Genomic DNA, 27,298 nt, shown 5'->3' on the forward strand with positions numbered 1-27,298 from the left:
CAACTGACACATTCGTTGGATTCAACCCGTTTCTCATCGTGAGGAACAACCTCAGGGAAGACGTTGCACATCATGTAATTGCATCAACATATTAACCACATTGCATTGCACCGAGGCTTCTAGGTTGGCATTGAGCTGCTGTGCTGGTTGTTACAAAAGAGCAAGGACTACATCAAATCACATGATTCAAACTGGTGACGTCATCGTGTTTCCACCACGTGCACGCGAAGGGAAAAGATGGGTTAAGCAATAGTTCCATGTCTGCATGTCCATCTGTCTGTCCATCTTATCACTTTGTGATAGTCCGTTTATGATCGAGATACGACTTGTTTCAATCTAACGTTATATTTTGAACAAGAATCAGAACATGAACAGGAAGACAAGTCTTTCGTTTTACCGTACCTCGACTCAGAATACTTCCCGATCGCACATGCACAAAGAGGAGTGAGATAATATTTTTATGCTGTCTGCCAGCCTGGCAGGAAAACAAGAAGATCGAAAATCATTCCAAACAGAAAAATTAATGTTTTTAAGGACGGTATAAAGGACACAAACAACAGGCATGAATAACTAATGCAATGTGTTAGATAAGGTGATGTAATAGACACTGGGGAAAATGGCAGTATAACCCAGAATTAAATTTATACAGCCTAAACCTCTTTTGACCTATATTTAAATTGAATTATATACTTGAAGACAGAAGAACACAAATCACTTAATACTTCCAGGAACCATGCAACACACCGATGTATATAACAGTAGAGGGTGTGGCATGTGTATTGGGGTGAAGAAGATGCCGCCAATATGGCGAGGCACGATCATCTACATCAACTTGTCTTTATCATCACCATCATCAACATCACCATCACATTATTGGATCAAGTTTATCATTATTATTATGAAATGTAAGTTTCATGAATTTAATAACTCAAAAAAATAAACTTTTTGTTCTTCATACAGGAAAATAAGGCTGGTGTTGACTTAACGCTTAAGGTGTTGGCTTAATATCTCAGGGTCTTGAGTTTGAGCTCCTCCCTTGCCAATTTTAGTTGTGCTGATGACCTGCTCAATTATCCATAAAATTATTCCTTCTGCACAAAATAAATTATGAAACACCACACTTCGGTTGTACAGAAACACGAACTTCATGCGGCATAACGAATTGAGCGAGTTGCCTTACCCTCACAGCAATGCAGGCAAGACGACTTGTTACAGAGGACGTGTCACAAAGTGCAGTTTCAATGGGTATGAGAATGTCTGCCAAGGAAAAACAGCCCGCCAGATACACATGGCACAGACATATCAGAAAAAAATGTCCATGGTTTTCAAACGTCCGACAGAATTTGTTAAACACACTGCAACATTCAAACACAGGACGCTTGCATACCTGCAACGTGTTCAATAGAGTTGGTGGAAATAACCGTTGGTCGATGGGAAAGCAGTGCATGAAGTACTGTGCCACAGAGCACCGCTGTGGCACCGCGCAATTGCGGGTCTGAGTGGGATATGTATCCGAGCACATCGCTCACCAATTGCTCTGTCGACATCACATTGGAGGAAAAGCTTTAGATCATCGTGATTATGATCAAAATGCATGAGCAACATTTGAACATGAAGAAAAAAATCAAACAATTATCTCACTCCTCATTGCTATCGTAAATTGCATCCATAAATGAGAAATTTGCCTACATTGCGGAGAGATAAAAGGCGTTTTTTTCTTGTTAATATTCAATTTGCACAATAATGTGTTAAAATGTAAGAGAAGTTGTTAATCGGCGGAGATTCCAACTTGACCAAAGAGCAGGCAGAGTGAATTGAAAGTGTATTTATGGGAAGGAAAGCGATGTTATCGAGTTTTAATTTATCTCATTTTGCTCAGGAGCTCACATGCTAATTGACAGCCGGTTGAATCGAGTCTGAGCGAAAGATTTCATTCGGTGAAATGTGGTATTTTTAATTCAATATAGTTATCAGACATTAAATGGACACTATCCAAATGCCATGCCAGAGAACTTAGCTGGACATTCTCACGTTGGATGGGATTTTTTTATTTTTTTTTGTATACAAGTTCGAGGCTCGTGTAAGAACTGACAATCACAAAAAGACAAACTGAAACATAAAACATAAGATAAAGGGAGCAAGAGATAATATGGGGAGAGAGAGGGAAGCACACTAGTACAACATTTGAGAGCAGGGACATCGGGAGATCTGTGGGAGGGAGAGGGCTTGGGGGAGGAGGCACGGGAAGGCGGGAAGGAGGGGGGACGGGAGAGGTATAAAACACATGGACACTGCTAGGACTTCCAGGAAAGAAGTGGGAATTTCAAAAAAGTGGATCTGGGGTGAATTAACAGGGTAAGAAAAGATCACGGTTTTGGATGGGGGAACCCTGTTTTACTGTTTTAAAACTGTTTTACTGTTTTAAAACAGTTTAAAACAACTGTTTTAAAAACCTGGAGGGAGGAGTGGGATTGAATAGAGTAAGGGAGTTTGTGCCAGCGGTGGGACAAAAGAGTAATGAAAGAGTGAAGGCGAATAGAGTGTCTTGATTTTGGCAATTTAACCATGAGAGGGTTGCAGGCAGATCTTGTGCGACCTGTAGAAATATTTGGGGGACAGAGCACAGACAGAGCTGGGGGAGCTGGGCCAGAGAGGAGTCGGTAGAAGACAAAGACCACCAACCTGCCTGCGTTGAGTAAGTGAAAGGCCCTCGGATTGTTCAGAGATTCTTGCAGATCTCGGATTATTGGAGAGGATTGTTCAGAAAGTAGATGGGAGGGTTTTCCAGATTATCTTTTCGGAGAGACATAGTGAGAGTGTGAGATTTGTCAGGATTGAAAGACATGTTCCACTTGTTTGACCAGTCTGATTTTGTCCAGTTCTGCAGAGAGTAAGGAAGCTGCAGACTGTCGATCTGAGGGAAAAGGTATGGAGCGGCAGAGAGTGGAGTCATCAGCAAAGAGATAGAAAGGAATTTCCAGAGAGTCGGAGAGATCAATGATGAAGACCAGGAAAAGCACAGGGCCCAGAACACTGCCCTGGGGAACTCCAGTCTGAAGAGGAAGGGGAGATGAGAAAAATCCATTCAGGGCCACATATTGACTACGACCAGAGTGGAAGACTGCAAGCCATGCGTGGAGGTTTCCATGGATGCCATAAGAGGAGAGTTTGGTGAGCAGAGATGGGTGCCAGACCGTATCGAAGGCACATGATATGTCAAGGGAGACAGCTCTAATTTCCTGTTTGGTATTGAGGACCTCCATTCATTGTTGAGACAGCAGAAGCAGCATGTCCAGAGTAGAGTGACGTGGTCTGAATCCAAATTGATGATCCGAGATCAAGCCATTGGAGAAGAGGAAGGTTTGATATCCGAAGCAATGATGGATTCCATGACTGCTGATAATTGGGAGCAGGCTTATTGGTCTGTAGTTGCAAGGATCTGTTTTTGCACCTTTTTTGTGTAAAGCGGTAATGTTGGCTTATTTCCAAGCTGATGGCAGATGACCTTGAGCAAAAGCGAGGGTGAAGAGAACAGAAAGAGGGTGAGATAGAAAGGCAGAGCAGGATTTTAAGCTGATGGTCCAGCTGATGCCGTCTGGTCCAGTTGCAGAATCAGATTCGAGGTTTGACAATAACTTCTCCACCTTGTCAAGAGAGAAAGACAGAGTCCTGGAGCAGCTGGGTTCGACTGGGAAAGGTGGGTACAGAGAGAGATGGGTTCGGGACACAATATTTTGGGGGCAAACACAGAGTTGAGGCATTCGCTTTTTCACGTGCGGAGTCAGCTGTGTCGCCGTTTGAGGTAAGGGAGGGGATGGAAGAGGAACAAACACCAGAAACAGATTTGGCCAGACGCCACCAAGATTTGGAGGAGGGAGACAGGTTTGAGAGTTCAGTCTTGAGAGTAGAGAGATATTATTTCCTAGCTCTCCTGAGGGTGGACACACACTTGTTCCGAGCTTTGTGAAAGGAACTGAGATTTCCTTCAGTTGGATTAGCCTTCCATGAGGTGAAGGCAAGTTGCTTCATGGCTTCTGCAACTTCTTCATGGCAACTGTCCTCACTGGATGATTCAAGTATTCTTAAACATCTTCACTCATCTTTCATATGACTTCTGCCTTCATTTCAACTGCTTTATCCGTTACTTTTTACATTTTCCTTCTCGTCCCTATTACCATATTTTGTGCTTTTTTATTGCTTTTTGATCGGTGTCTTTCCACTCCTTACCCAGAGTGCACAACCAGGTTGGTAGAAAGTTCTTCAAGGTCAGTCGCTCTGCAGGCCACACACCCGAAGACCAACCTCCTCACCCTTATTACATTTCCCACTTTTTATTGCCAGTATATATTAATGTCACGTTTATGTGCAAAAGATTCTGCAATCCATCCAGGATACTTGCATATGTCATAAATGATCAAAAAAAAGTTAAATTCCTTCAATGTGCAAAAGATACCCAAAGAAGTCATGAAAAGGTGGCCAAACAAGACTTCATTTAAAACTAGAATGATGCTCAGTAGACCTCATACCTCCACCAGGCTGAACAGTTTATGTTTTGTATCCCACTGATAGGCCGGATCTGGATTCGGACCTGAAAAAAAAAATCTAATCGGCTTGTTCTTGTTACCTAACCAACTCGTCCACCAAATTTAGTCATAACTAGTCCATAACTTTTTTTAATATCATGCTGTATATCGCTTTTCGCCTGCTCTCTCAATGGTGAAGAAGCACTTAAAAATAAATAATTCTCTGATCCAGATCCAGATCTTCAACAAAATTGAATCAATTCTTCATCGTCACATTCCCAACCTCTCCACCAAGTTTCGTCCAAATCCATTCACAACCTTTGAGATATTCTGCTCTATATCGTTTTTGGCTCGATCTCCCAATGGTGAATAATCACTTAAAAATTAAATAATTTTCATATCCGAATCCATATTCAGATCTTCACCAACATCGAATCGAATCGTCCTTGTCAGACGCGCAACCTCTCCACCAAGTTTCGTCCAAATCCGTCCACAACTTTTTGAGATATCCTGCTATGTATCGTTTTTGGCCCTATCTCCCCAATGGTGAAGAATCACTTTTAAAATTCTCATAGCCGGATCCGAATCCGGATCTTCACCAAAATCTAATCATTTCATCCTTGTGACATATACTACCTCTCCACCAAATCTTGTCCAAATTCGTCCACAACGTTTTGAGATATCCTGTTCACAGACAAACAGACAGCCAGGGGTGAAAACATAACCTCCATCCACCTTCGGCGGCAGAGGTAATGACTCGCAATATAAATGACAATGGTTGGTAGTTGTTTCAAGCTAACATGTTAAATATTGTTACGTTTGTGGGGGGTAGGGATACCTTCGTTCAGGTAGAGTGTATAGATTAGTATGCTCCGACTGTCGTGAAGAAGAAGAACCACCTCAATGTACCATAAGTAGGGATCCGGTAGACTGTGTGTCGTGGGTAAGCTTGTATCTTCGTCCCCTTCACAAGGGGTGGGTTTGTTAATTAGTGAGGGATTATGGGTAAATTAATCCCTGTGTGTTGCTGCCTCTGTAATTTATTCTTCTGATCCTTATGACACCACGCTTGACACAGAGCCAAAATCGCCCATTAAACACACCAATTAATACAAGCGTTACGCCTAGGTCCTTCGTCGTTGAAGTGATGTGAGTTGACAAAGTGGAAGACGCAAGGCGGCCATCTTGGATTTTGACGTGACGACCCAATTTTCAATAGCGTTCTCCCTTATGCGTAGATACACCCACACACCAGATTAGAGGTTAGTAGTTCGTTTATTTTTCGAGTTATTTCGCTCACAAGGTTCAGACATATATATGGTGGCGGACATCTTGGATTTTGACATGGCGACGCAATTTTCAATAGCGTTCTTCCTTATGCGTAGATACACTCACACAGCAGATTAGGAGTTAGTAGTTCATTTATTTTTCAAGATATTTCGCTCACAAGGTTCACACATGTATATGGTGGCGGCCATCTTGGATTTTGATGTGGCGACCCAATTTTCATTAGCGTTCTTCCTTATGCCTAGATACACCCACACACCAGATTAGAAGTTGGTACTTCGCTTATTTTTCAAGATATTCCACTCACAAGGTTCAGACATACATGGCGGCGGCCATCTTGGATTTTGACGTGGCGACCCAATTTTCAATAGCGTTCTTCCGTATGCGTAGATACACACACCAGATTAGGAGTTAGTAGTTCGTTTATTTTTCAAGATATTTCGCTCACAAGGTTCAGACATGTATATGGTGGCGGCCATCTTGGATTTTGACGTGGCGAGCCAATTTTCAATAGCGTTCTCCCTTATGCATAGATACACCCACACACCAGATTAGAAGTTAGTACTTCGTTTATTTTTCAAGATATTTCACTCACAAGGTTCAGACATATATATGGTGGCGGCCATCTTGGATTTTGACGTGGCGACCCAATTTTCAATAGCGTTCTTCCTTATGCCGAGATACATCCACACACCAGATTAGAAGTTAGTAGTTAGTTTATTTTTCAAGATATTTCGCTCACAAGGTTCAGACATGTATATGGTGGCGGCCGTCTTGGATTTTGACGTGGCGACCCAATTTTCAATAGGGTTCTTCCTTATGCCTAGATACACCCACACACCAGATTAGAAGTTGGTACTTCGCTTATTTTTCAAGATATTCCGCTCACAATTTTCAGACATATATGGCATCAGACATACATGGCGGCGGCCATCTTGAATTTTGACGAGGATTGCATCCACACACCAAATTAGAATCCGGTCCTTCGCTTACGCACGCACGCACATTCGCACGCACGGACGGGGGGGAAAACCATAGTCCCCCTTTCGCTCCGGGGTGCAACAGGGGACAAAAAACCGCCGGAAACCATGCACCAAGCACTACTGCTGACAACCCTGACTTGGCGAGCATGCAGGATAGGCAGGGCCGTAGAGACACGCCCAAAGAGCAGTGATTGGTCGAGAGTTTGAATGACGGGAAGGACTGGTAAGAAAGGACTCGCTGATTGGTGAAGCATGACAGATGACGTCAGAGCCTGGACGATAAAGGAATGCGCTGGTGGACATTTTCTCTCTCTTCCTTGGGATGCTGATCCTGGATCCATAGTGGACGGTTGCGCTTTGCTCTCTTACGCGGGGAGGCTTCGTCGCGGGCGGCCTTGATCCGGCATCTTGCTGGTGGTCGTGAGGAGGAAGAGCTGCGGTTGTCCAAGCAAGAACGACGAGTGGACAGGCGCTGCCTGCTCGCTGCAGAGTGACGAGGCCAGGAGTGAGTGGACGCGCGGTGAGGCCTATCCCACACGAACGAGCGCATTTTCCCGCCAAAGCCTTGGACGATCTCTGACGAGATTTTGGAGATGCTCAGAGCTAAGTGCACACAGACACATTTATTTTCAGTTATTTTTCCCCTTTGTGCATATACAAGTCTGTGTGGAGGCCGGAGGGTCCCTCAATTTAGGGATTTAGTGTTATCGTGTGTCATTTGGTTACCAGCATTTCTGAATAAGGCCGGCATTTATTTGTACATTTTAAATCCTGTGTCGTTTGAGTTGATTTATTGCAGGGTTGAGGACGTCGGGTGGAATCCATGAAGGTAAGCGCTCCGGCCTCTCCCCCACGCATATTCTCCGCTATATTTTGACTATACGGCTCTAAGTTAAAGCCCGTTCGGAAATCCGCTTCCTTGGAAGACTTGAATCACCAGGAATGCGACAATATATTAAGTTAAGTAATATTAAATATAGTTAATGACTGAATAAATGAATATAGTTAATAAGAAATAAATATAGTCAATAATAAATAAATATAGTTAATAATAAATAAATAAAGTTAATATATGTAGCTAAATAGACTACATGAGTATTTAGTTGATTTGAATGAAATTAAAAAGGCAACAAACATGGGAGAACACAAAACGGACACAGATTTTCATCTCACCGTTTCAAATGCATGCAAAACTAAGAAAGCAAAGCTCGAAAGATTCACGTGTAGGATTGCTTCCGAATTTGATTAAAAATGTCTTATGAAAAACAAATAACTCATAAAAAAAAAAGTCAAGGCGAATTGAAAAATAGAAATTGTTTTAACACACAACGGTGATGGCAACACTATCTTAGATCAACACCAGATTAGCTGATCAACAACTCTGTCTCCGCATCACAGCCTGATAAAGCAAGCACAACAACAGGGAGAATTGCTTTGCAACACATGTCCCCTACCAAGTTTCAGTTCAATATCAGTAAACACATACACCCCTTTCCCTGGGTGGTGTATATAGCCGTGTTCAGTGCCAAAAATATAATAAAACTAGAACGGGCACTCGGTAGAGCGCATACCTTCGCCGCAGCTACTGTTCTGTACTTGACATGGGAGTGTAGGGAACAGAACAGTGAACAGTTTGGTGCTGATTTCATGCAAATCGGATAAGAATTGACCGAGTTATGACAAAAAACGCACATTTTGCAAGGTCGTGACCCCCCTGACCTTTGACCCCCAACCGCTAACAAGGGTAATGTCTTCACTGGGTCATGTCGTATATCACAAGATCGGGCATTGAATTCTGAACATTTTGGCATTAGTTGCATGCCAATTGGATAAAAATTGACCGCGCTATGGTAAAAATACGATTTTGACCTTTTCGTGACCTTGACCTTGACCTTTGACCCGATTGCTCCCAAAATCTAATCAAATGTGTCCCGTATAATAACCAATCATCCCACCAAATTTCATGCAATTCGGTTGAATACTTTTTGAGTTATGCGAATAACATACACACACACACACACACACAGACATACAAATAAATACACAGCGATCAAAACATAACCTTCCGCTTTTGCGAAGGTAATTAACCTGAAATTGCAGACAGAATTATTTATTTTATCTGAGAAGCTAAACGAATCTTCTTCTTCTTTAGTACCTCAAACTTTATGTGAAATGCGATCGATTTTTAAAAATCAGAATTTGAGCAAATCTGTTTCATTCGTCTGTTAATATGCCTCCCCGATTGACAAATCTGCAATTTGAATTTCATTTGAGGTTGAAATGATTGCGGGAGATCGCGTTATAGTGATGACGTCTTGGATGGACATCCTCTTCTTCAGTCGCTCATAACTTTGAGTGAAATACGATCGAGTTAAAAATAGTCAGAATTTGAGCAAATCTGTTTCATTCGTTTGTTAATACGCCTCATCTCTTGACAAATCTGCAATTATAATTTTTTTTGAGGTTGAAATGATCGCGGGAGATTGCGTTATAGTGATGACGTCCTGGATGGACATCTTCTTCTTCAGTCGCGCATAACTTTGAGTGAAATACGATCGAGTTAAAAATAGTCAGAATTTGAGCAAATCTGTTTCATTCGTTTGTTAATATGCCTCATCTATTGTCAAATCTGCAATTATAATTTTTTTTGAGGTTGAAATGATCGCGGGAGATCGCGTTATAGTGATGACGTCCTGGATGGACATCTTCTTCTTCAGTCGCTCATAACTTTGAGTGAAATACGATCGAGTTAAAAATAGTCAGAATTTGAGCAAATCTGTTTCCCAAAATCTAATCAAATGTGTCCCGTATAATAACCAATCATCCCACCAAATTTCATGCAATTCGGTTGAATACTTTTTGAGTTATGCGATTAACATACACACACACAGACATACAAATAAATACACAGCGATCAAAACATAACCTTCCGCTTTTGCGAAGGTAAACATAGCCTGCCCGACGTATATACATGAAGCAAAAACATGCGTATGGGTTATATATCTGGGATCACAGCAATTGCACTGCGCCATGGACCAACAACCAGGCTTAAGGCCTGATGCCTGCCAATCTGTGCTACTTCATGGAATTGCGGCATATGATTTTAATTGGGGTAGAGTCAGGCCAGATGTACAGCTAATGCATGTAAAGCAGTGGGGTGGAGTCAGTGGACCCATGTATAATGTGATATTTTCTAAGTTCAACAAGTAAACGAAAAACCATGTTTTAGGCCTGAAAATAAAAATTAAAAAAATCATTTAAAACCTTTTTTTATTATTATTAATTTTGATAGATGAAAATGTACCGGAAAAGAGGACCGTGGGCCAAATTTTAGCTATATAGGACCTATGGAACCTAGAAAACGAACGGCTCAAAGATTTGATACGGGACAAACGAACAACGTTCAGATGACGTTAAATAAAAGTGTGTAAAAATGGCATAACTCCATGAAACGCCCTGAAACACAAACTTGTTCTGTAACTTGTCATAATAAAGTCATGCACCAAGTTTCAGTTGAATATGTTAAAGGGTGTGGGGAAAAAGTCTCGAAATCCCACAGGTGGAATGGACAGATGGACAGAGGGGCAGACAGACAGATGGAGAGCAAACCTATAATACCCTCTGGGTGGGGAACTAATAATCCAAGAAGTCCCTGAAGCCTGCTGCTGGTGTATTACAAGCAGCCCACTCCCATCTACAACCATAATCCTCGATACCCCCATTCACCCTCCCCAAACCCACATCTTCCAAAGTTTCCATCGTTTTTTCTTCCATTTCTATGAGAGTTTCGGTTGTATGCATATTCTCCACTCCGTGTCATCCCCTTGCCCTCATTCTTCCCCACATCCGTTATTTCTCCAAGTCTCCCTCAATTTTATCCCACAACCCTGCTATTTATTTATTTATTTATTTATTTTTTTTTTTTTTTTTTTTTTTTTTTGTATACAAGATCGAGGCTCGTGAAAGAGCGAACATTAATCACACAGAAAGACAAACAGACACATAAAACAAATAACATCGGGAGCGGTAGACAAGATGGGGAGAGAGGGGGAAGGACACAAACACAACATTTGAGAGCAGGGACCGAGAGACATGGAGACATCGAGAGATCTGTGGGAGGGAGAGGGCTTTGGGGGGGAGGCATGTGAAGGGGGGGAGGCATGTGAAGGGGGGGAGGCATGTGAAGGGGGGGGGGTGGGAGAGGTATAAACATATGGACACTGCCAGGATTTCCAGGAAATAAGTTGGAATTTCAAACAAGGTGGATCTGGGGTGAATTAGTGGGGGTAGAAAAGATCAAGGTTATGGATGGGGGAAGATAAGAGATGGTGGTGAACAGCTGTTTTAAAGACCTGGAGGGAGGAGAGGGATTGAAGGGAGTGTGGGAGTTTGTTCCACAGGCGGGAGAAAAGAGGAATGAAAGAGTGAAGGTGAGCAGAGAGCCGAGATTTCGGCAGTTTAACCATCAGAGGGTTGCTGGCAGATCTTGTGCGACCTGTAGGAATATTTGGGGGACAGAGCACAGAGAGAGCTGGGGGAGCAAGGCCGGAGAGGAGTCGGTAGAAGACAGAAAGACCACCTACCTGCCTGCGGTGAGTGAGTGAAAGGCCCTCAGAGATAGCTTCATCGCGGGAGATTCCAATGATTTTGAAAGCTTTGGATTCAACAGCGTGAAGCCGAGCCAGGTGTGAGGCAGGAGCACCAGCCCATAGGGGAGAACAGTATTCCATTGAGCTGCGGATGAAAGCCTTGTAAGTGGTGAGGAGCTCAGGTGTGCCGAGGAAGGACTTCGCACGACGGAGGATGCCCAGTCGGCGACTGGCTTTGGAGGCCAGCTTGGAAATGTGGTTTTCCCAAGAAAGATCATGGCAGATAGTGAGACCCAAAAGCTTGAGTGACAGAACTTCTTGGAGAGGATTGTTGAGAAAGTAGATGGGAGGGTTGTCCAGTCGATCTTTTCGGAGAGACATAGTAAGAGAGTGAGATTTGGCAGGATTGAAAGACATGTTCCACTTGTTTGACCAGTCTGTGATTTTGTCCAGGTCTTCAGAGAGTGAGGAGGCTGCAGACTGCCGATCTGAGGGAAGAGGAATGGAGCGGCAGAGAGTGGAGTCATCAGCAAAGAGATAGAGAGGATTTTCCAGAGAGTCAGAGAGATCATTGATAAAGACCAGAAAAAGCACAGGGCCCAGCACACTTCCTTGGGGAACTCCAGCCTGAACAGGAAGGGGAGATGAGAGAAATCCATTCAGGGCCACACGTTGACTACGACCAGAGAGGAAGTCCGCAAGCCATGCATGGAGATTTCCATGGATACCATAGGAGGAGAGTTTGGTGAGCAGAGCTGGGTGCCAGACCGTATCAAAGGCCCTTGATATGTCAAGGGAGGCAGCTCTGATTTCCTGTTTGGCATTGAGGACCTCCATCCATTGTTGAGACAGCAGAAGCAGCATGTCCAGAGTAGAGTGACCTGGTCTGAAACCAAATTGATGATCAGAGATCAAGCCATTGGAGAAGAGGAAAGATTTCATATCCGAAGCAATGATGGATTCCATGACTTTGCTGATAATTGGGAGCAGGCTGATTGGTCTGTAGTTGCAAGGATCTGTTTTTGCACCTTTTTTGTGTAAAGCGGTAATGTTAGCTGATTTCCAGGATGCTGGCAGATGACCTTGAGCAAAAGATAGGGTGAAAAGAACAGAGAGAGGGTGAGATAGAGTGGCAGAGCAGGATTTTAAGACCCGTGGGCTGATGCCGTCTGGTCCAGTTGCAGAATCAGAGTCGAGGTTTGACAAAAACTCCTCCACCTTGTCAGGAGAGAAGGACACAGAGTCCAGGAGCAGTTGGGTTCGACTGGGAAAGGTGGGAACAGAGAGAGATGGGTTTGGGACTAAGGATTTTGAGGCGAACACAGAGTTGAGGCATTCGGCTTTGTCACGTGCGATGTCAACTGTGTGGCCATTTGAGGTAAGGGAGGGGATGGAGGGGGAACAAACACCAGAAACGGATTTGACCAGACGCCACCAGGATTTGGAGGAAGGAGACAGGTTTGAGAGTTCATTCTTGAGTGAGGAGAGATAGTGCTTCCTGGCACTCCTGAGGGTAGACACACACTTGTTCCGAGCTTGGTGGAAGGAACTGAGATTTCCTTCAGTTGGATTAGCCTTCCAAGAGGCAAAGGCAAGTTGTTTCAGGGCAACTGCCTCACCACAAGATTCAGTGTACCATGGACGGGAGGAAGGGTAAGACAATTGAAGGCGAGATGGGATAAATCTGTGCATGAGAGAGATCAGTTTGCTTTGGAAGAATTCCCAGGAAGAATTGATGTCAGAGGCAGTGGAGATGGGAGACCAATCCAGACGATTGATGGCTGCTTGAAGACCGTCCCAGTCGGCCTGAGTGAAATGCCAGACTCGTCGACGCTGAGGAGGCTCTCTGAGAATGGCCAGAGAGATGTCCACTTTGACAAGCACATGATCAGAAGAACCGATTGGAGCAGAAGAAGAGCAGCAGACATTAGCAGGGAAGTTTGTCATAACCAAGTCTAGAAGAGAAGATACTCCATTGGCTGAGATCCGGGTCGGGAAATTGACAGATTGTGTCAATCCCAGTGAGTCACAGAAGTCCTTTGCTGAGGTGCCATGACTAGTGAGAGAGGAACCCACACCCAACCAGGTGGCATGATGACAGTTGAAGTCACCACATATGAGGAAGAGAGAGTTGGGATGAGTGGATAGAAGTTGGTCCATGTTGTCAGACATTGAAATGTAGATGGAGTCATCACTGTTTGGGGGACGGTACAGAACACATATGAACAAAAGGTGGGAGCGGAGAGGAAGCCGTAACCAGAGGTACTCCTGCAGGTGAGGAGGAAAGAGAGCAGTGCAAGGAGAGTGAGGAAGAGAGTTTTTGACAAAGATAGCCACCCCACCACCAGGCCGAGGCTCAGGTCTATCATACCGGAGGAGGGAGTAACCAGGAAGAGATATTAAGGAATCAGAGACATCTTGAAGGAGGAAAGTCTCTGTTAAGCAGATCAAGTCTGGATTGTCAGAAGCAACCTGTATGGAGAGATCAGTCAGGTTTGAGCGAAGGCCCCGGATGTTTGAGGTCCATACCGTTAATGAAGAGAGAGGGGGAGCATCGGGTACAGGACAGGGGAGGGGAGGAGTAGGGTAAGATGAAGGATGAGAGGGGGAGGTAGGGATAGCAGTTGATAGTGTTTCAGATGTTGCAGAAGAGTTCCAAGAAAGGGAAGGATGAGGAGGATGAAAGGTTTGCTGGTGAAGGGATGCGGCACAGTGAGGGGTTGTTTGAGGGGGGGCAGAGGAAAGTAGAAGGTTTGGGGGGGTGGAGGTATGAGATAGAAGGGAGACGAAGTGGGGAGGAGGCAGCTTGGAGGAGGAGGGGGGAGGAGAGAGAATTGGAGAGGAATGGTATGGGGGGAGAATTGAATGGGAGGGATTGGGGGGGAGTTTTGAAGGGGAGGAGTGAGGGGGGATTTTAGGAGGGGAGGGGCAAGGGGGGAGTTTTGGAGGGAAGGGGAAAGGGGGGAGATCAGGAGTGGAGGGGCAAGGGGGGGGATTAGGAGGGGAGGGGCAAAGGGGAAGTTTAGGAGGGGAAGGGCAAGGGGGGAGTTCAGGAGTGGAGGGGCAAGGGGGGAGTTTAAGAGTGGAGGGGCAAGGGGGAAGTTTCGGAGTGTAGGTGCAAGGGGGGGGATTTGGATGGGAGGGGCAAGAGGGGAGTTTAGAAAGTGGATGATTAATTGGTGGGTTCCGTCCCGCCCCCTCCCCCCTTCTGTTATTTTTGTTCTGTTAAGTCCTGATTCGTTCGATTTTCTAGCTCCTCTACAACCCTTGACATCGCATACTATGGAAAAAAAAAAAAAACACCTTTAGAGGCCATTTTTCCCCACAAGCGGGGGTTGGCCTTTTTCGGGAACCGTGGTTGTTGTTGTTTTTCGGTCCCCTTTTTGAAGCAATGTTTTACGGCCGGATGCCCTTCCTGACGCCAACCCTTTTTGCCGCCTTTAACGACAAACAGGGAATTACCAGTGAACTGGTCCTCAAATAGCCGACCTCGGAAGGATGACAGGCTGAGTCAACCCCCCTGGCGTTAATTCAGCGATCGACCGGGATTCGAACCCAGGATCCTAGGATCCTGAGCTGACACCCTAGCCGCTAGCCCAACACCAGGGCTTACTATGAAAACAAATATTTAAAAGTCAACACTTAATGCCGCAGTTCCATTGCAAAACGTTGCATTTTGGTATTGGAACCCTATTTGAGGTTGCATCATGTCCTGCCACCCTGTTTTATTTGACTTGGGTTAAGCTGCGGACTCATTTTCACTACACAAGCACAGCTCACCTTCTCTGCTGGAAGCCTGGTCCTTATATAGTGGCAAGAAGAAAGCCTGGGGTTGGAGAGCAACAGCTGCAGTTACACATCCCAGAGATAACATCTTGACGCTCACCCTGACTCGGCTGTCCGATATAAGACCTGGGGAGTGCAAAAAATAATAATGCACGTGCACACACGCAAATACACACATACGCACGCACGCACACACACACACACACACACACACACACACACACACACACACACACACACACACACACACACACACACACACACACACACACACACACACACACACCTCTTTGGATGTAACTATAATCTGCATCGTGTAGCTTACATTCTGCAGAAACATCCTTTACATCGACATTTCATACACGGAAATGGACAAAGATCATACACATCCAGGTTTGAAGTTTCGAACTTCTTGGATCCTGGACTGTAGAACCAGCAATACGTCATAATATTGGTCCATATTACACAAATGTATAGCATGGAGTGGGGAGGGGGAGGAGGCATGAGATAGAATCTCAGTCAATGTCTTCAAATACCATTTCAGTAAATTAAAGGAACTGCGTCAGCTCATGATAGTACTCTCAAGAATAGAGTTCGAAGAGGGGATTAATATATTGTTACATGGAATTGGGGGAGGAGGGGCAGGAGGGGGATCCATAGCTGGACGGGGGTAAGTGAAGTATGGTCTGTGTGTTTTTTGAGCATGTTAGATGGCCATGTAACAGGGAGCTGTCAGAGTAAGTCGTTTGTTACTCGTGACGCTGAGGATGCAGCTCATGTAATTTATAGACAGGATGATGGACATGTTCACCTGGGGCGACCAAGTATCTCCCCCACTCACTCATTTTTATTGCGTTACATATAAAAACGATTTAAGTGTCAATAAAATAATATTAATAATTAATAATAAAAGTATTATTATTAATAATATATTTTTATATATTAATATACAGTATTAATAATAAAAGTCAGTATTAATAAAAACGATTTCCTACTGTTCACCACATTTTTACTTTGCTGCTCTATTTAAGAAGTGGTTACCGTGTGTGTGCGTGTGTGTGCATGTGTGTGTGTGTGTGTGTGTGTGTGTGTGTGTGTGTGTGTGTGTGTGTGTGTGTGTGTGTGTGTGTGTGTGTGTGTGTGTGTGTCCATTCCTCCACGATGGTTTTGCACTTTGCCTTCCACCACCCCAACACCCGCAAATCCCCCACAACTCCACCCCTTCCCATCCACTTCCCCAATCTCAGGTTCTCCTGGGCTACCATATATCTCCCCCACTACTTTCTACCCCCACATCCCCTACTCCTCCCCTTACAAGCCCCCTACTCCTCCCCTTACCAGTCCCCTACTCCTCCCCTTACCAGCCCCCTCCACATACCCCACGTTCCCACCCACTTTATACCGACCATCGTATATGTGACCACAACGAGAAATTTTGCTCCTTATATAGAGATGACAGTCAGTAGGTCTGAAACAGGAAAATTATAATTATAGGTTCACGGAGGTGTAAACTTACCGTTCTTTTTGCACGACAGTAGGAATGACGCAGTAAGCACACGCACACAGTGAACCACTGGTGGTGTGTCCTCGTCGGAGTAGTGTCCAACATCTCCTTTAACACCTTCCTCCTGTGTAGCACAAAGTCTATTATGGATGTTTGGTCCTCAACCACAGCCATAGAGGCAACCCGGCTTGAGGTTGCATTCTCTCATGTCGAGGAAAGAAAGATCACGCACAGTGTGGGGAGAGCGGCTCCAACATGGAATCGATGGTGGTACAAAACAAAGACTGACAAGCGTAGTATTATGTACATTATCTTACATTGTCTTCAGCATCATCTGTTCCTGCTTCAATTTCTTGCAATTCTTCGAGCAACTCTTCGGTTTCCTCTTCTCCAAATGAATAATACCTACATGCTTGCTCTGAAGGAAAACAAAATGAACACAAAAAAATTTAGAAGAGAATTTCATTAAGCACAGCACGATTGCGAAATAAAGCCTCAGTATGAGTCTCACGGTCTCAGTGCTTCAGTGTGTATGTGCGTGCATGCGTGTCTGTGCATGCGTGCGTGTCTGTGCATGCGTGCGTGTGTGTCTGTGTCTGTGTGCATGGACGTGTCTGTGTGCCTGTGCGCGGGCGTGACTGTGCGTGAGCGTGTCTCTGTGTGCCTATGTGCCCGTGTGTCTGTGAAATTTGTTTTCAATCAGGAACACATGCAATCGCATACCGCAGATGAGACTTTAATTTTAGGTTTTAATTTTACAAGGTGAAAAATTGGTGGTGTTTAACACAGGCTTATAAATAAATTTTAAAACCTGCTATTTCAGCTCAACATCTCACCATGTATTGACATCGAGCTGCTCTCTTTCGTGGTTATATCATCGTCGGGTATTCCAGCCTGCAGGGTTAGAAAGAGTCATGAAACCTGCTGTAAATTCTTGACTCCGAATACAACATCCACATCTCCCCATTGTTGCTTCACCATTCACAACATATGCATCGCTGTATAATCAGATAAGTGTGACTCAAAAGAAGATTGAACTTCATCAGCCAAATGTTAATAATTTACTGTGATAAGAACATTTGCTTGAACTCTATGCTCATAAAATTGATAACTTTAACACTTTCGGCACAACCAGACTACATTGTCTTCCCAGTATCCGGGGATTGAAATAGAAATGCAATGCATGTAGTAATTTTTATTACTTTTGCGCTCTCTTGTTTCGCCCAGAAGGTGTTTCGAGACTATCGTAACGTGCGTGTGTGCGTGTGCGTGTGTCCTGTGTGCGCACGCATACTTCTATATATTTCCACTTCAAACCAATTATCTGCAACCAGCTGCTGTATTCCAGCAATAATTGGTTGAATCAAATCTAACAAGTCTCCCAAGTCCCTGCCGTTGAAAAGCATCCCCATAGCATGATGCTGCCACAATCATACTTCATGGCAGGGATGGTATTAGATGGGTGGTGACCTGTGATGACCGCTTTCTGCCAGACATAGCGCTTTGCATTCAAGCCAACTAGTTCAATTTTCATCTTGTCAGACCACAATCTTTTTCCTCATGAGCCTTTTTACAAACTCCAGGCGTGCTGTCATGTGCCTTTTTCTTGAGTGGCTTTCGTCTGGCCACTCTACCATGAAGCCTCGATTTATGAATGGTTGCAGAGACTGTTGTCCTTCTGGCAGATTCTCCAATCTCAGCCAAGGAACTCTGTATTTCTGTCAAAATGGTCATTGGGTTCTTGGTCACCTCCCTGATCAAGGTCTTTCTTGCCCGGTTGCTCAGTTTGGTCAGAAGGCCTGCTCTAGGAAGAGTCCCATAGTTCCATATTCTTTCCATTTCCTAATGATGAAGCTCACTGTGCTCTTGAAAACTTTCACCATTCTAAAAATCGCTTTATACCCTTCCCCAGACATGTGCCTCCTCAATTCTATCTCGGAATTCTACGGACTGTTCCTTCAGCTCCATGGTAAAATTTCTGCTCTGACGTGTCAGGGTAAAAATGAATAATTGTCATCTCTGGACCAATCAGTGGCACCGATGGTCGTAAAGCATGCTGGGTATTTACATCATGTGGGGTAGTCACGTGAAATTAAGGGAAATATGTTTGCTTGTGCACCATTGGCATAAAGCCATCTCACAGTTGTCGAGCAGAACTGTGTCTCCGCGTTTGAGTTGGCAAAACATGTTTTATCTGTGGCTTGACCTTGTGTAAAATATGAAGCCAAGGGTCCTCATATCTGCATTCCTGTGCTCTGATCTTATGCTCCAGTCTTTGCTTTTGCCTTCCTTTCTCGTAGACACCGAGTATAAATTACAATTCAGACAGAATAGAAGTCAGAGATCTGTTTGCCCTTGCGGACAAGCAGATTGTCTCCGTGCATATGAATAAATATTCCTTTTTGTCTAACAAGTTGTCTGTCACAATTTTGATAAAGCTGGACAGACCCTACACATGCACTACCAACTGTGTGACCTTGTATAGAAAGGTGTGTTTCTTTCTATATAATGTCCATTCAATTGAATTTGCTACAGGTGGACTCCAATCAAGTTGTAGAGACATCTCGAGGAAGATCAAAGCTATTTGGATGCACCTGAGCTCAATTTGGAGTGTCAAGGCAAAGTGCTTGAATATTCATGGACTCAAGACATTTAAGCTTTTCATTTTTAATTACTTTGTAGAAATTTCTAAAAACAAATTCCACTTTGACATAATGGGGTATTATGTGCAGATCAATGGCAAAAAAAAAGTTAATTTAAACAATTATAATTTCAGGTTGTAACAATAAAATGTGAAAAAGTCAAGGGCAGTGAATACTTTCTGAAGATATTGTATGATCGACTAGCCATGGGGAATATAGTTTGAAATGTTTTTCCTATTAATCTTCATTGACTCAATGTAGCCTTAATGTGCAAAAGTGGTCCTTATATATCCTAATATCCAATCAATAAATCAATAAAGCTAGTGTAGAAATACACAAATTGTTCTTCAACACTAAGGATGATGGTAATGTATGTGACACAATATTGTTGGGGTGTATGGATGATACGGGCATATGGCCATAATAGTAGGATTTTCAGTCAACGATGGTATTTTTGGTGAGAATGAGTGTGGGAGGCAAGACTATGTGCTCTACAGTGTGACGTTCCAGTTCACCATTATAATTTCAATTTTATCTGCATCAACCTCTATTTGCACGCGATTGTGACACGATAAAAGTTGGCGGTGCACCCTATGGAAAGTGGTATGGATGATACGGGCATATGGCCATAATAGTAGGATTTTCAGTCAACGATGGTATTTTTGGTGAGAATGAGTGTGCGAGGCAAGACTATGTGCTCTACAGTGTGACGTTCCAGTTCACCATTATAATTTCAATTTTATCTGCATCAACCTCTATTTGCACGCGATTGTGACACGATAAAAGTTGGTGGTGCACCCTATGGAAAGTGGTTCCAGAACACCCTATGGAAAATGGTTCCATAGATGGGAGCCTGGTGTTGGCCTGGTGTTGGCCTAGCGGTTAGGGTGCCGGCTTGGGATCCTAGGATCCTGGGTTCGAATCCCGGTCGATCGCTGAATTAACGCCAGGGGGGTTGACTCAGCCTGTCATCCTTCCGAGGTCGGCAAATTGAGCACCAGCTTGCTGGGATGAATGATCACGGTGTGTACCCCGGGTTAGAATAGGTACACCGTATCCCTGCACATCGTAAGAGCGTGACCAAGGGTTGGCGTCAGGAAGGGCATCCGGTCATAAAAACTGCCTCAAACAGGGAACCATGATTGTCATGGGGCCCGCAAGGCTAACCCCCGCTCTAGCGGGGAAAATGGCCTTAAAACGATCATTCATTCATTCATTCATTCATTCAGATGGGAGAAGCGAGGAATAAGAGTTGAGATGCAAAGTCAGCCTGGATTTTGGAAGTTTAATCAGGAGTGGGTTACTGGAAGAACGCGTGCATCCTGGCGTTACTGAGGAGGGTCGGAGGACAGAGAGCAGAGCGAGCAATAACGGTGAATAGAGGGTAGAAAGAAAATGGACCACGGACCTGCCTATAATGTGAAAGCAGACCTTGTGCTTGGCCTCATAATGGGAGATTGCATTAATTTTGAGAGCTTTTGATTCCACAGAATCCAGGAACCACAGACATGATGCTGAGGCACCAGCCCATAACAGAGAGTGTTACTCAATGAAGCTGCTGACAAAGACTTTGTGGACTGTGAAGATGTAGATATTTGTACCACCTGCGATTTTGGCCAGCTCACCAAGTGTCGAGTTCAGTGATTCCCAAGTTGCGCTCAAGCCAACCAAAGGAAGCAGACCTTGGTTTAGAAGGGCTCAACGTATTTGGAGAAATGGTAAAGGCCTGACTGATGTTACTCCTCGGTCAAACCATGCTGCCAAGGTCCTGTCACTAAATTACATGGGTCACTGCTGTTAAGCTCCTTGTTCCCAGACTCAAATAATGTCCACTGTATGTGCTGCAGTGAACTGGGAGAATAGGTCAGAGGTCGGGCACTAACCTTTGAGCTGTCTAGTTTGGGCTCGATTCCTGACCCCACTACAAACTGTCACCCAAGTGCTTCTCAGGCAAGTCGTTGCATCAATGTATGTATTAAGGCTATAGTCATAGCTCCTTGCCTTTGCGGGTGAATGTTAAAGATCCCACCGTGTTATCAAGAGGCTATCAAATGCCGGTACACAAACCAAAATCCTAATTCGGTCCCCCAACCGACAGTTGATTGGCAATCCGTCCAAACTAGGTTTGCACACACAGAAACCCCTTCGACAGAACTGACATTCTGGAAACAGCTGACACGGATGGATGGATGCATGTGACGCATCAAATACAGAATCAGAATTAATACAGAAATACTGCATCAAATACAGAAATACAAAATACAGAATTATGATATAACAGTCGGATTTACAAATACACCAACACACAGAAAGCTCCATCAGCTGCATGTTCTGCTTACTCCTCATTTGACAATGAGGATTCTCATACACTGCAAAATAAAGCAGAAGATTACTGCACAACATTCCCATCTCAATGCCATTATTGAGCTTTATCCAGCTTAAGATTGCATGAAGCAGTTTGCACATATCATGACTCGGTACAATTTAAAAACTATTTCCTCGGTACGGCGGGGAAAATAGGCCATGACAGTCCGCTGGGATCCTCATTGCAGGGTCTGTTTTCTGAGATACGAATCTGCAAGGCCTAAGGAAAACGGACAGCTAAAAGATAACGATGACTCGCACCGTCAGCAGAGAGGTCGACACTACAAAAAGAAATCTTCACAGAACAACATACCAGGGACCACCACCCACAGGGGGTAATGTACAATGGTCACGTTCAGAAATAGGATACTGCAAAAGCAAGTACGTGGCACGCACACACAAACACCAGTGATGGAACAGAAATGGCGTTTTTACACATAATTGGACAATTTTTGCACATGATATAACATATAAGCAGATTGGGTGTTTGATGAAAGGCACACAATAACGATGACAAATTAATTGAAAATGGTACGAGTTAAGCTCGACAATTTGCCAATTTATTCATAGTTTTCAAAACTTGAAAATTTCATTTTCACACACTCAAATCACAAGCAGAAGTAGAAGAAAAAGATTATTATTATGTGAGCTATTTCATAAATCACAAGAGTTTCACTGCCAATAGAAGACCACCTCATCCGGCCAGCTGCGGCCTTTCCAAAAACAGGACATGGCTGCCCCCCCAGAGAAACTTCTTGGAAGTTCAATGGAATAGCATTTTTGTTACCAGATCGACACAAACTTTTCATACAAAAATATATAATTAAATAATAATGAGTAGAGTTCTTCTTCTTCTTCCATATTCAGCATATGGCTGTGAGTAGCATCATTGGCTGAAGGTGTGGCTGGTCCAGTGCCATATTTAAAGAGAGTTTAGCCGTCTTTTCATCTCGCCACTTCACGACGTCATTGGCCAAGCCGTGTCACGTGATTTTCAGACTGCATTTTTTTGCCTCCGTCACCGAAGGTGGATGTAGGTGATGTTTTTTACCCCTGTCTTTTTGTTTGTCTGTCTGTTTGTTTGTGAACGGGATATCTCAAAAAGTTGTGGACGGATTCAGATGAAACTTGGTGGAGAGGTTGGGTGTGTGACACAAACGAAATCATTAGATTTTGGTGAAGATCTGGATCCCTATCTGGATCTGAGAAAAACATTAAGTGATTCTTCACCATCGAGAGATAGGGCAAAAACGACGCAGCGCACGACATCTCAAAAAGTTATTAGTGGATTTGGACGAAACTTCTTGGACAGGTCGTGTGTGTGACAAGGAAGAATAAATTAAATTTTGGTGAAGATGCAGATCCGGATCCGGCTAGTAGAATTTTTTAAGCGATTCTTCGCCATTGAGTGATATGGCCAACCAGGCAGAGGTTAGATTTTGGTTCAGGTGCGAATCCACATCCGACCTATCAGTGGGATACAAATCATAAACTGTACAGCCTGGAGGAGGTATGCGCTTTACCGAACGAGTGTCGCTCTACTTACCTATTGAATTACCGTCACGTATTAAATACTGCGCATTACCGTCGGATTATCACGCATTGATGTGTTTTATCACTTTTGATTGCAATCAAATTGGTTTGTTGTGTAGCAGTCGGTTGTCATTCACGAGATGGACAGAGGATGCTGAGAAATTTTCGATTTGATCACACTTAACCAGGCAAAAAGTGTGCTCAACTCGGAAAAGTAAATTCCGAGAAACGTGTTCGCCCACAATGTGAATTTTTGTCTCATTACTTCAAGGATGATGTTTTAGCAGAAAGCAAACGCTCGTGAATGTCACATTGAAATCTTGTATTGCAATTGAGAATCAGCTTTGACCATAACGCCCTTCACGGTCTCGAAGTCGCGTTTCATCACTGAATGAGAGAACTTTCATCTCCGTAAATCCCAAAATGTATTTTGTGTCCTGCTGAGTATGCCATGTTTCATTTGGATCAAGCAATAACTCATGATCGATGTTCACACAGTTAAAAATAATAATTCAGATGTTATTATTATTCACTAATCGTAAGTTATTCAGGGTTCATACATCTGGGACTGTGTTCGTACACAACGTTCTCGATACTGAATCTCCTACCTCTGGCACATGGTCGAACTCTTGGTACCTTGAAATGTAATAATTAATTTATTCACAATTGACTCAGGTCTACAGGCACACTTGTAATCCAGAAAATAGTCAATTCCTTTTTCTCAATATTCTGAAGATTATAATATTAAAATGATATCATTATGGAAGGCTGTCTCTGTCTCTCTCTCTCCGTGTCTGTGTCTGCCTCTCTGTCCGTGTCTCTGTCTCTCTGTCCATCTCTCTGTTCGTGTCTCTGTCTCTCTGTCCGTCTCTGTCCGTGTCTCTGTCTCTCTGTCCGTCTCTCTCCGTCTCTGTCTCTGTCTCTATCTGTGTCTCTGTCTCTCTATCCGTCTCTCTCCGTGTCTCTGTCTCTCTGTCGGCCTCTCTCCGTCTCTGTCTCTGTCTCTGTCTCTGTCCATCTCTCTCCGTGTCTATCTTTCTGTCCATCTCTCTCCGTGTCTCTGTCTCTCTGTCCGTCTCTCTCCGTGTATCTGTCTCTCTGTCCGTCTTTCTCCGTCTGTCTCTGTCTCTCTCTCTCAAACTGTCCGTGTGTGTCTCTGTCTCTCTGTCCGTCTCTGTCCGTGTCTGTCTGTCCGTCCGTGTCTCTGTCTCTCCGTCTCTGTCCATCTCTCTCCATGTCTCTCCGTGTCTCTGTCTCTCTGTCCGTCTCTCTCAGTGTCTCTGTCTCTCTGTCCGTCTCTCTCCGTGTCTCTATCTCTCTGTCCGTCTCTCTCCGTGTCTCTGTCTCTCTGTCCGTCTCTCTCCGTGTCTCTGTCTCTCTGTCCGTCTCTCCGTGTCTCTGTCCGTCTTTCTCCGTCTGTCTCTCTGTCTCTCTCTCTGTCTCTCTCTCTCTCTCTGTCCGTGTGTGTCTCTGTCTCTCTGTCCGTGTCTGTCTGTCCGTGTCTCTGTCTCTCCGTGTCTCTGTCTGTCTCTCTCAGTGTCTCTGTCTCTGTCCATCTCTCTCCGTGTCTCTATCTCTCTGTCCGTCTCTCCGTGTCTCTGTCCGTCTGTCTCTCTCCGTGTCTGTCTCTCTGTCCGTCTTTCTCCGTCTGTCTCTGTCTCTCTCTCTCAAACTGTCCGTGTGTGTCTCTGTCTCTCTGTCCGTCTCTGTCCGTGTCTGTCTGTCCGTCCGTGTCTGTCTCTCCGTCTCTCTCCATCTCTCTCCATGTCTCTCCGTGTCTCTGTCTGTCTCTCTCAGTGTCTCTGTCTCTCTGTCCGTCTCTCTCCGTGTCTCTATCTCTCTGTCCGTCTCTCTCCGTGTCTCTGTCTCTCTGTCCGTCTCTCTCCGTGTCTCTGTCTCTCTGTCCGTCTCTCTCCGTGTCTCTGTCTCTCTGTCTCTCTGTCCGTCTCTCTGTCTCTCTGTCCGTCTCTCTGTCTCTCTGTCCGTCTCTCCGTGTCTCTGTCCGTCTTTCTCCGTCTGTCTCTCTGTCTCTCTCTCTGTCTCTCTCTCTCTCTCTCTGTCTCTCTCTCTCTCTCTCTGTCCGTGTCTGTCTGTCCGTGTCTCTGTCTCTCCGTGTCTCTGTCTCTCTGTCGGCCTCTCTCCGTCTCTGTCTCTGTCTCTGTCTCTGTCCATCTCTCTCCGTGTCTATCTTTCTGTCCATCTCTCTCCGTGTCTCTGTCTCTCTGTCCGTCTCTCTCCGTGTATCTGTCTCTCTGTCCGTCTTTCTCCATCTGTCTCTCTGTCTCTCTCTCTCAAACTGTCCGTGTGTGTCTCTGTCTCTCTGTCCGTCTCTGTCCGTGTCTGTCTGTCCGTCCGTGTCTCTGTCTCTCCGTCTCTCTCCATCTCTCTCCATGTCTCTCCGTGTCTCTGTCTCTCTGTCCGTCTCTCTCAGTGTCTCTGTCTCTCTGTCCGTCTCTCTCCGTGTCTCTATCTCTCTGTCCGTCTCTCTCCGTGTCTCTGTCTCTCTGTCCGTCTCTCTCCGTGTCTCTGTCTCTCTGTCCGTCTCTCCGTGTCTCTGTCCGTCTTTCTCCGTCTGTCTCTCTGTCTCTCTCTCTGTCTCTCTCTCTCTCTGTCCGTGTGTGTCTCTGTCTCTCTGTCCGTGTCTGTCTGTCCGTGTCTCTGTCTCTCCGTGTCTCTGTCTCTCTGTCCGTCTCTCTCAGTGTCTCTGTCTCTGTCCATCTCTCTCCGTGTCTCTATCTCTCTGTCCGTCTCTCCGTGTCTCTGTCCGTCTGTCTCTCTCCGTGTCTGTCTCTCTGTCCGTCTTTCTCCGTCTGTCTCTGTCTCTCTCTCTCAAACTGTCCGTGTGTGTCTCTGTCTCTCTGTCCGTCTCTGTCCGTGTCTGTCTGTCCGTCCGTGTCTGTCTCTCCGTCTCTCTCCATCTCTCTCCATGTCTCTCCGTGTCTCTGTCTCTCTGTCCGTCTCTCTCAGTGTCTCTGTCTCTCTGTCCGTCTCTCTCCGTGTCTCTATCTCTCTGTCCGTCTCTCTCCGTGTCTCTGTCTCTCTGCCCGTCTCTCCGTGTCTCTGTCCGTCTTTCTCCGTCTGTCTCTCTGTCTCTCTCTCTGTCTCTCTCTCTCTCTCTGTCCGTGTGTGTCTGTCTCTCTGTCCGTGTCTGTCTGTCCGTGTCTCTGTCTCTCCGTGTCTCTGTCTCTCTGTCCGTCTCTCTCAGTGTCTCTGTCTCTGTCCATCTCTCTCCGTGTCTCTATCTCTCTGTCCGTCTCTCCGTGTCTCTGTCCGTCTGTCTCTCTCCGTGTCTCTGTCTCTCTGTCCGTCTCTCTCCGTGTCTCTGTCTCTCTGTCCATCTCTCTCCGTGTCTCTGTCTCTCTGTCCATCTCTCTCCGTGTCTCTGTCTCTCTGTCCGTCTCTCTCCGTCTCTCTGTCTCTCTGTCTCTGTGTCCGTCTCTCTCCGTCTCTGTCTCTCTGTCCGTCTCTCTCCGTGTCTCTGTCTCTCTGTCCGTCTCTCTCCGTGTCTGTCTCTCTGTCCATCTCTCTCCGTCTGTCTCTGTCTCTCTGTATCTCTCTGTCCGTGTCTGTCTGTCTCTCTGTCTGTCTGTCTGTCCATGTCTCTGTCTGTCTCTCTGTCTCTGTCTGTCTCTCTGTCTCTGTCTCTCTCTCCGTCTCTCTCCGTGTCTCTGTCCGTCTCTCTCAGTGTCTCTGTCCGTCTCTCTCAGTGTCTCTGTCTCTCTCTCTCCGTCTCTCTCTGTGTCTCTGTCTCTCTGTCCATGTCTCTGTCCGTCTCTCTCCATGTCTGTCCATGTCTCTCTGTCCGTGTCTCTGTCTCTCTGTCCGTCTCTCTCCATGTCTCTGTCTGTCTGTCTCTCTCCGTGTCTGTCTGTCCATGTCTGTCTGTCCGTGTCTCTGTCTCTCTGTCCGTCTCTCTCCGTGTCTCTGTCTCTCTGTCCATCTCTCTCCGTGTCTCTGTCTCTGTCCGTCTTTCTCCGTCTGTCTCTCTGTCTCTCTCTGTCCGTGTGTGTCTGTCTCTCTGTCCGTGTCTGTCTGTCCATGTCTCTGTCTCTCCGTCTCTCTCCATGTCTCTCCGTGTCTCTGTCTC

The 27,298-nt window shown here is 45.1% G+C and overlaps 1 protein-coding gene across 1 annotated transcript in view; it reads right to left on the reverse strand.

The window, feature by feature from the left end:
* HTT (huntingtin) overlaps positions 1-27,298 on the reverse strand; it is a 778,980-nt gene that overhangs the window by 691,207 nt on the left and 60,475 nt on the right. The window contains exons 12-17 of the mRNA XM_078772674.1: positions 17,509-17,566; positions 16,990-17,090; positions 16,685-16,796; positions 15,163-15,294; positions 1,388-1,537; positions 1,181-1,257 (exon numbers count right to left, since the gene is read on the reverse strand). Of these exons, the coding sequence (XP_078628800.1) occupies positions 1,181-1,257; positions 1,388-1,537; positions 15,163-15,294; positions 16,685-16,796; positions 16,990-17,090; positions 17,509-17,566 (630 nt within the window). The remainder of the gene's footprint in view (positions 1-1,180; positions 1,258-1,387; positions 1,538-15,162; positions 15,295-16,684; positions 16,797-16,989; positions 17,091-17,508; positions 17,567-27,298) is intronic.

This window comes from Myxine glutinosa, chromosome 2 (genome assembly GCF_964187855.1).
Source record: "Myxine glutinosa chromosome 2, kmMyxGlut1.1, whole genome shotgun sequence".
NCBI classification, from domain to species: Eukaryota; Metazoa; Chordata; class Myxini; order Myxiniformes; family Myxinidae; genus Myxine; species Myxine glutinosa.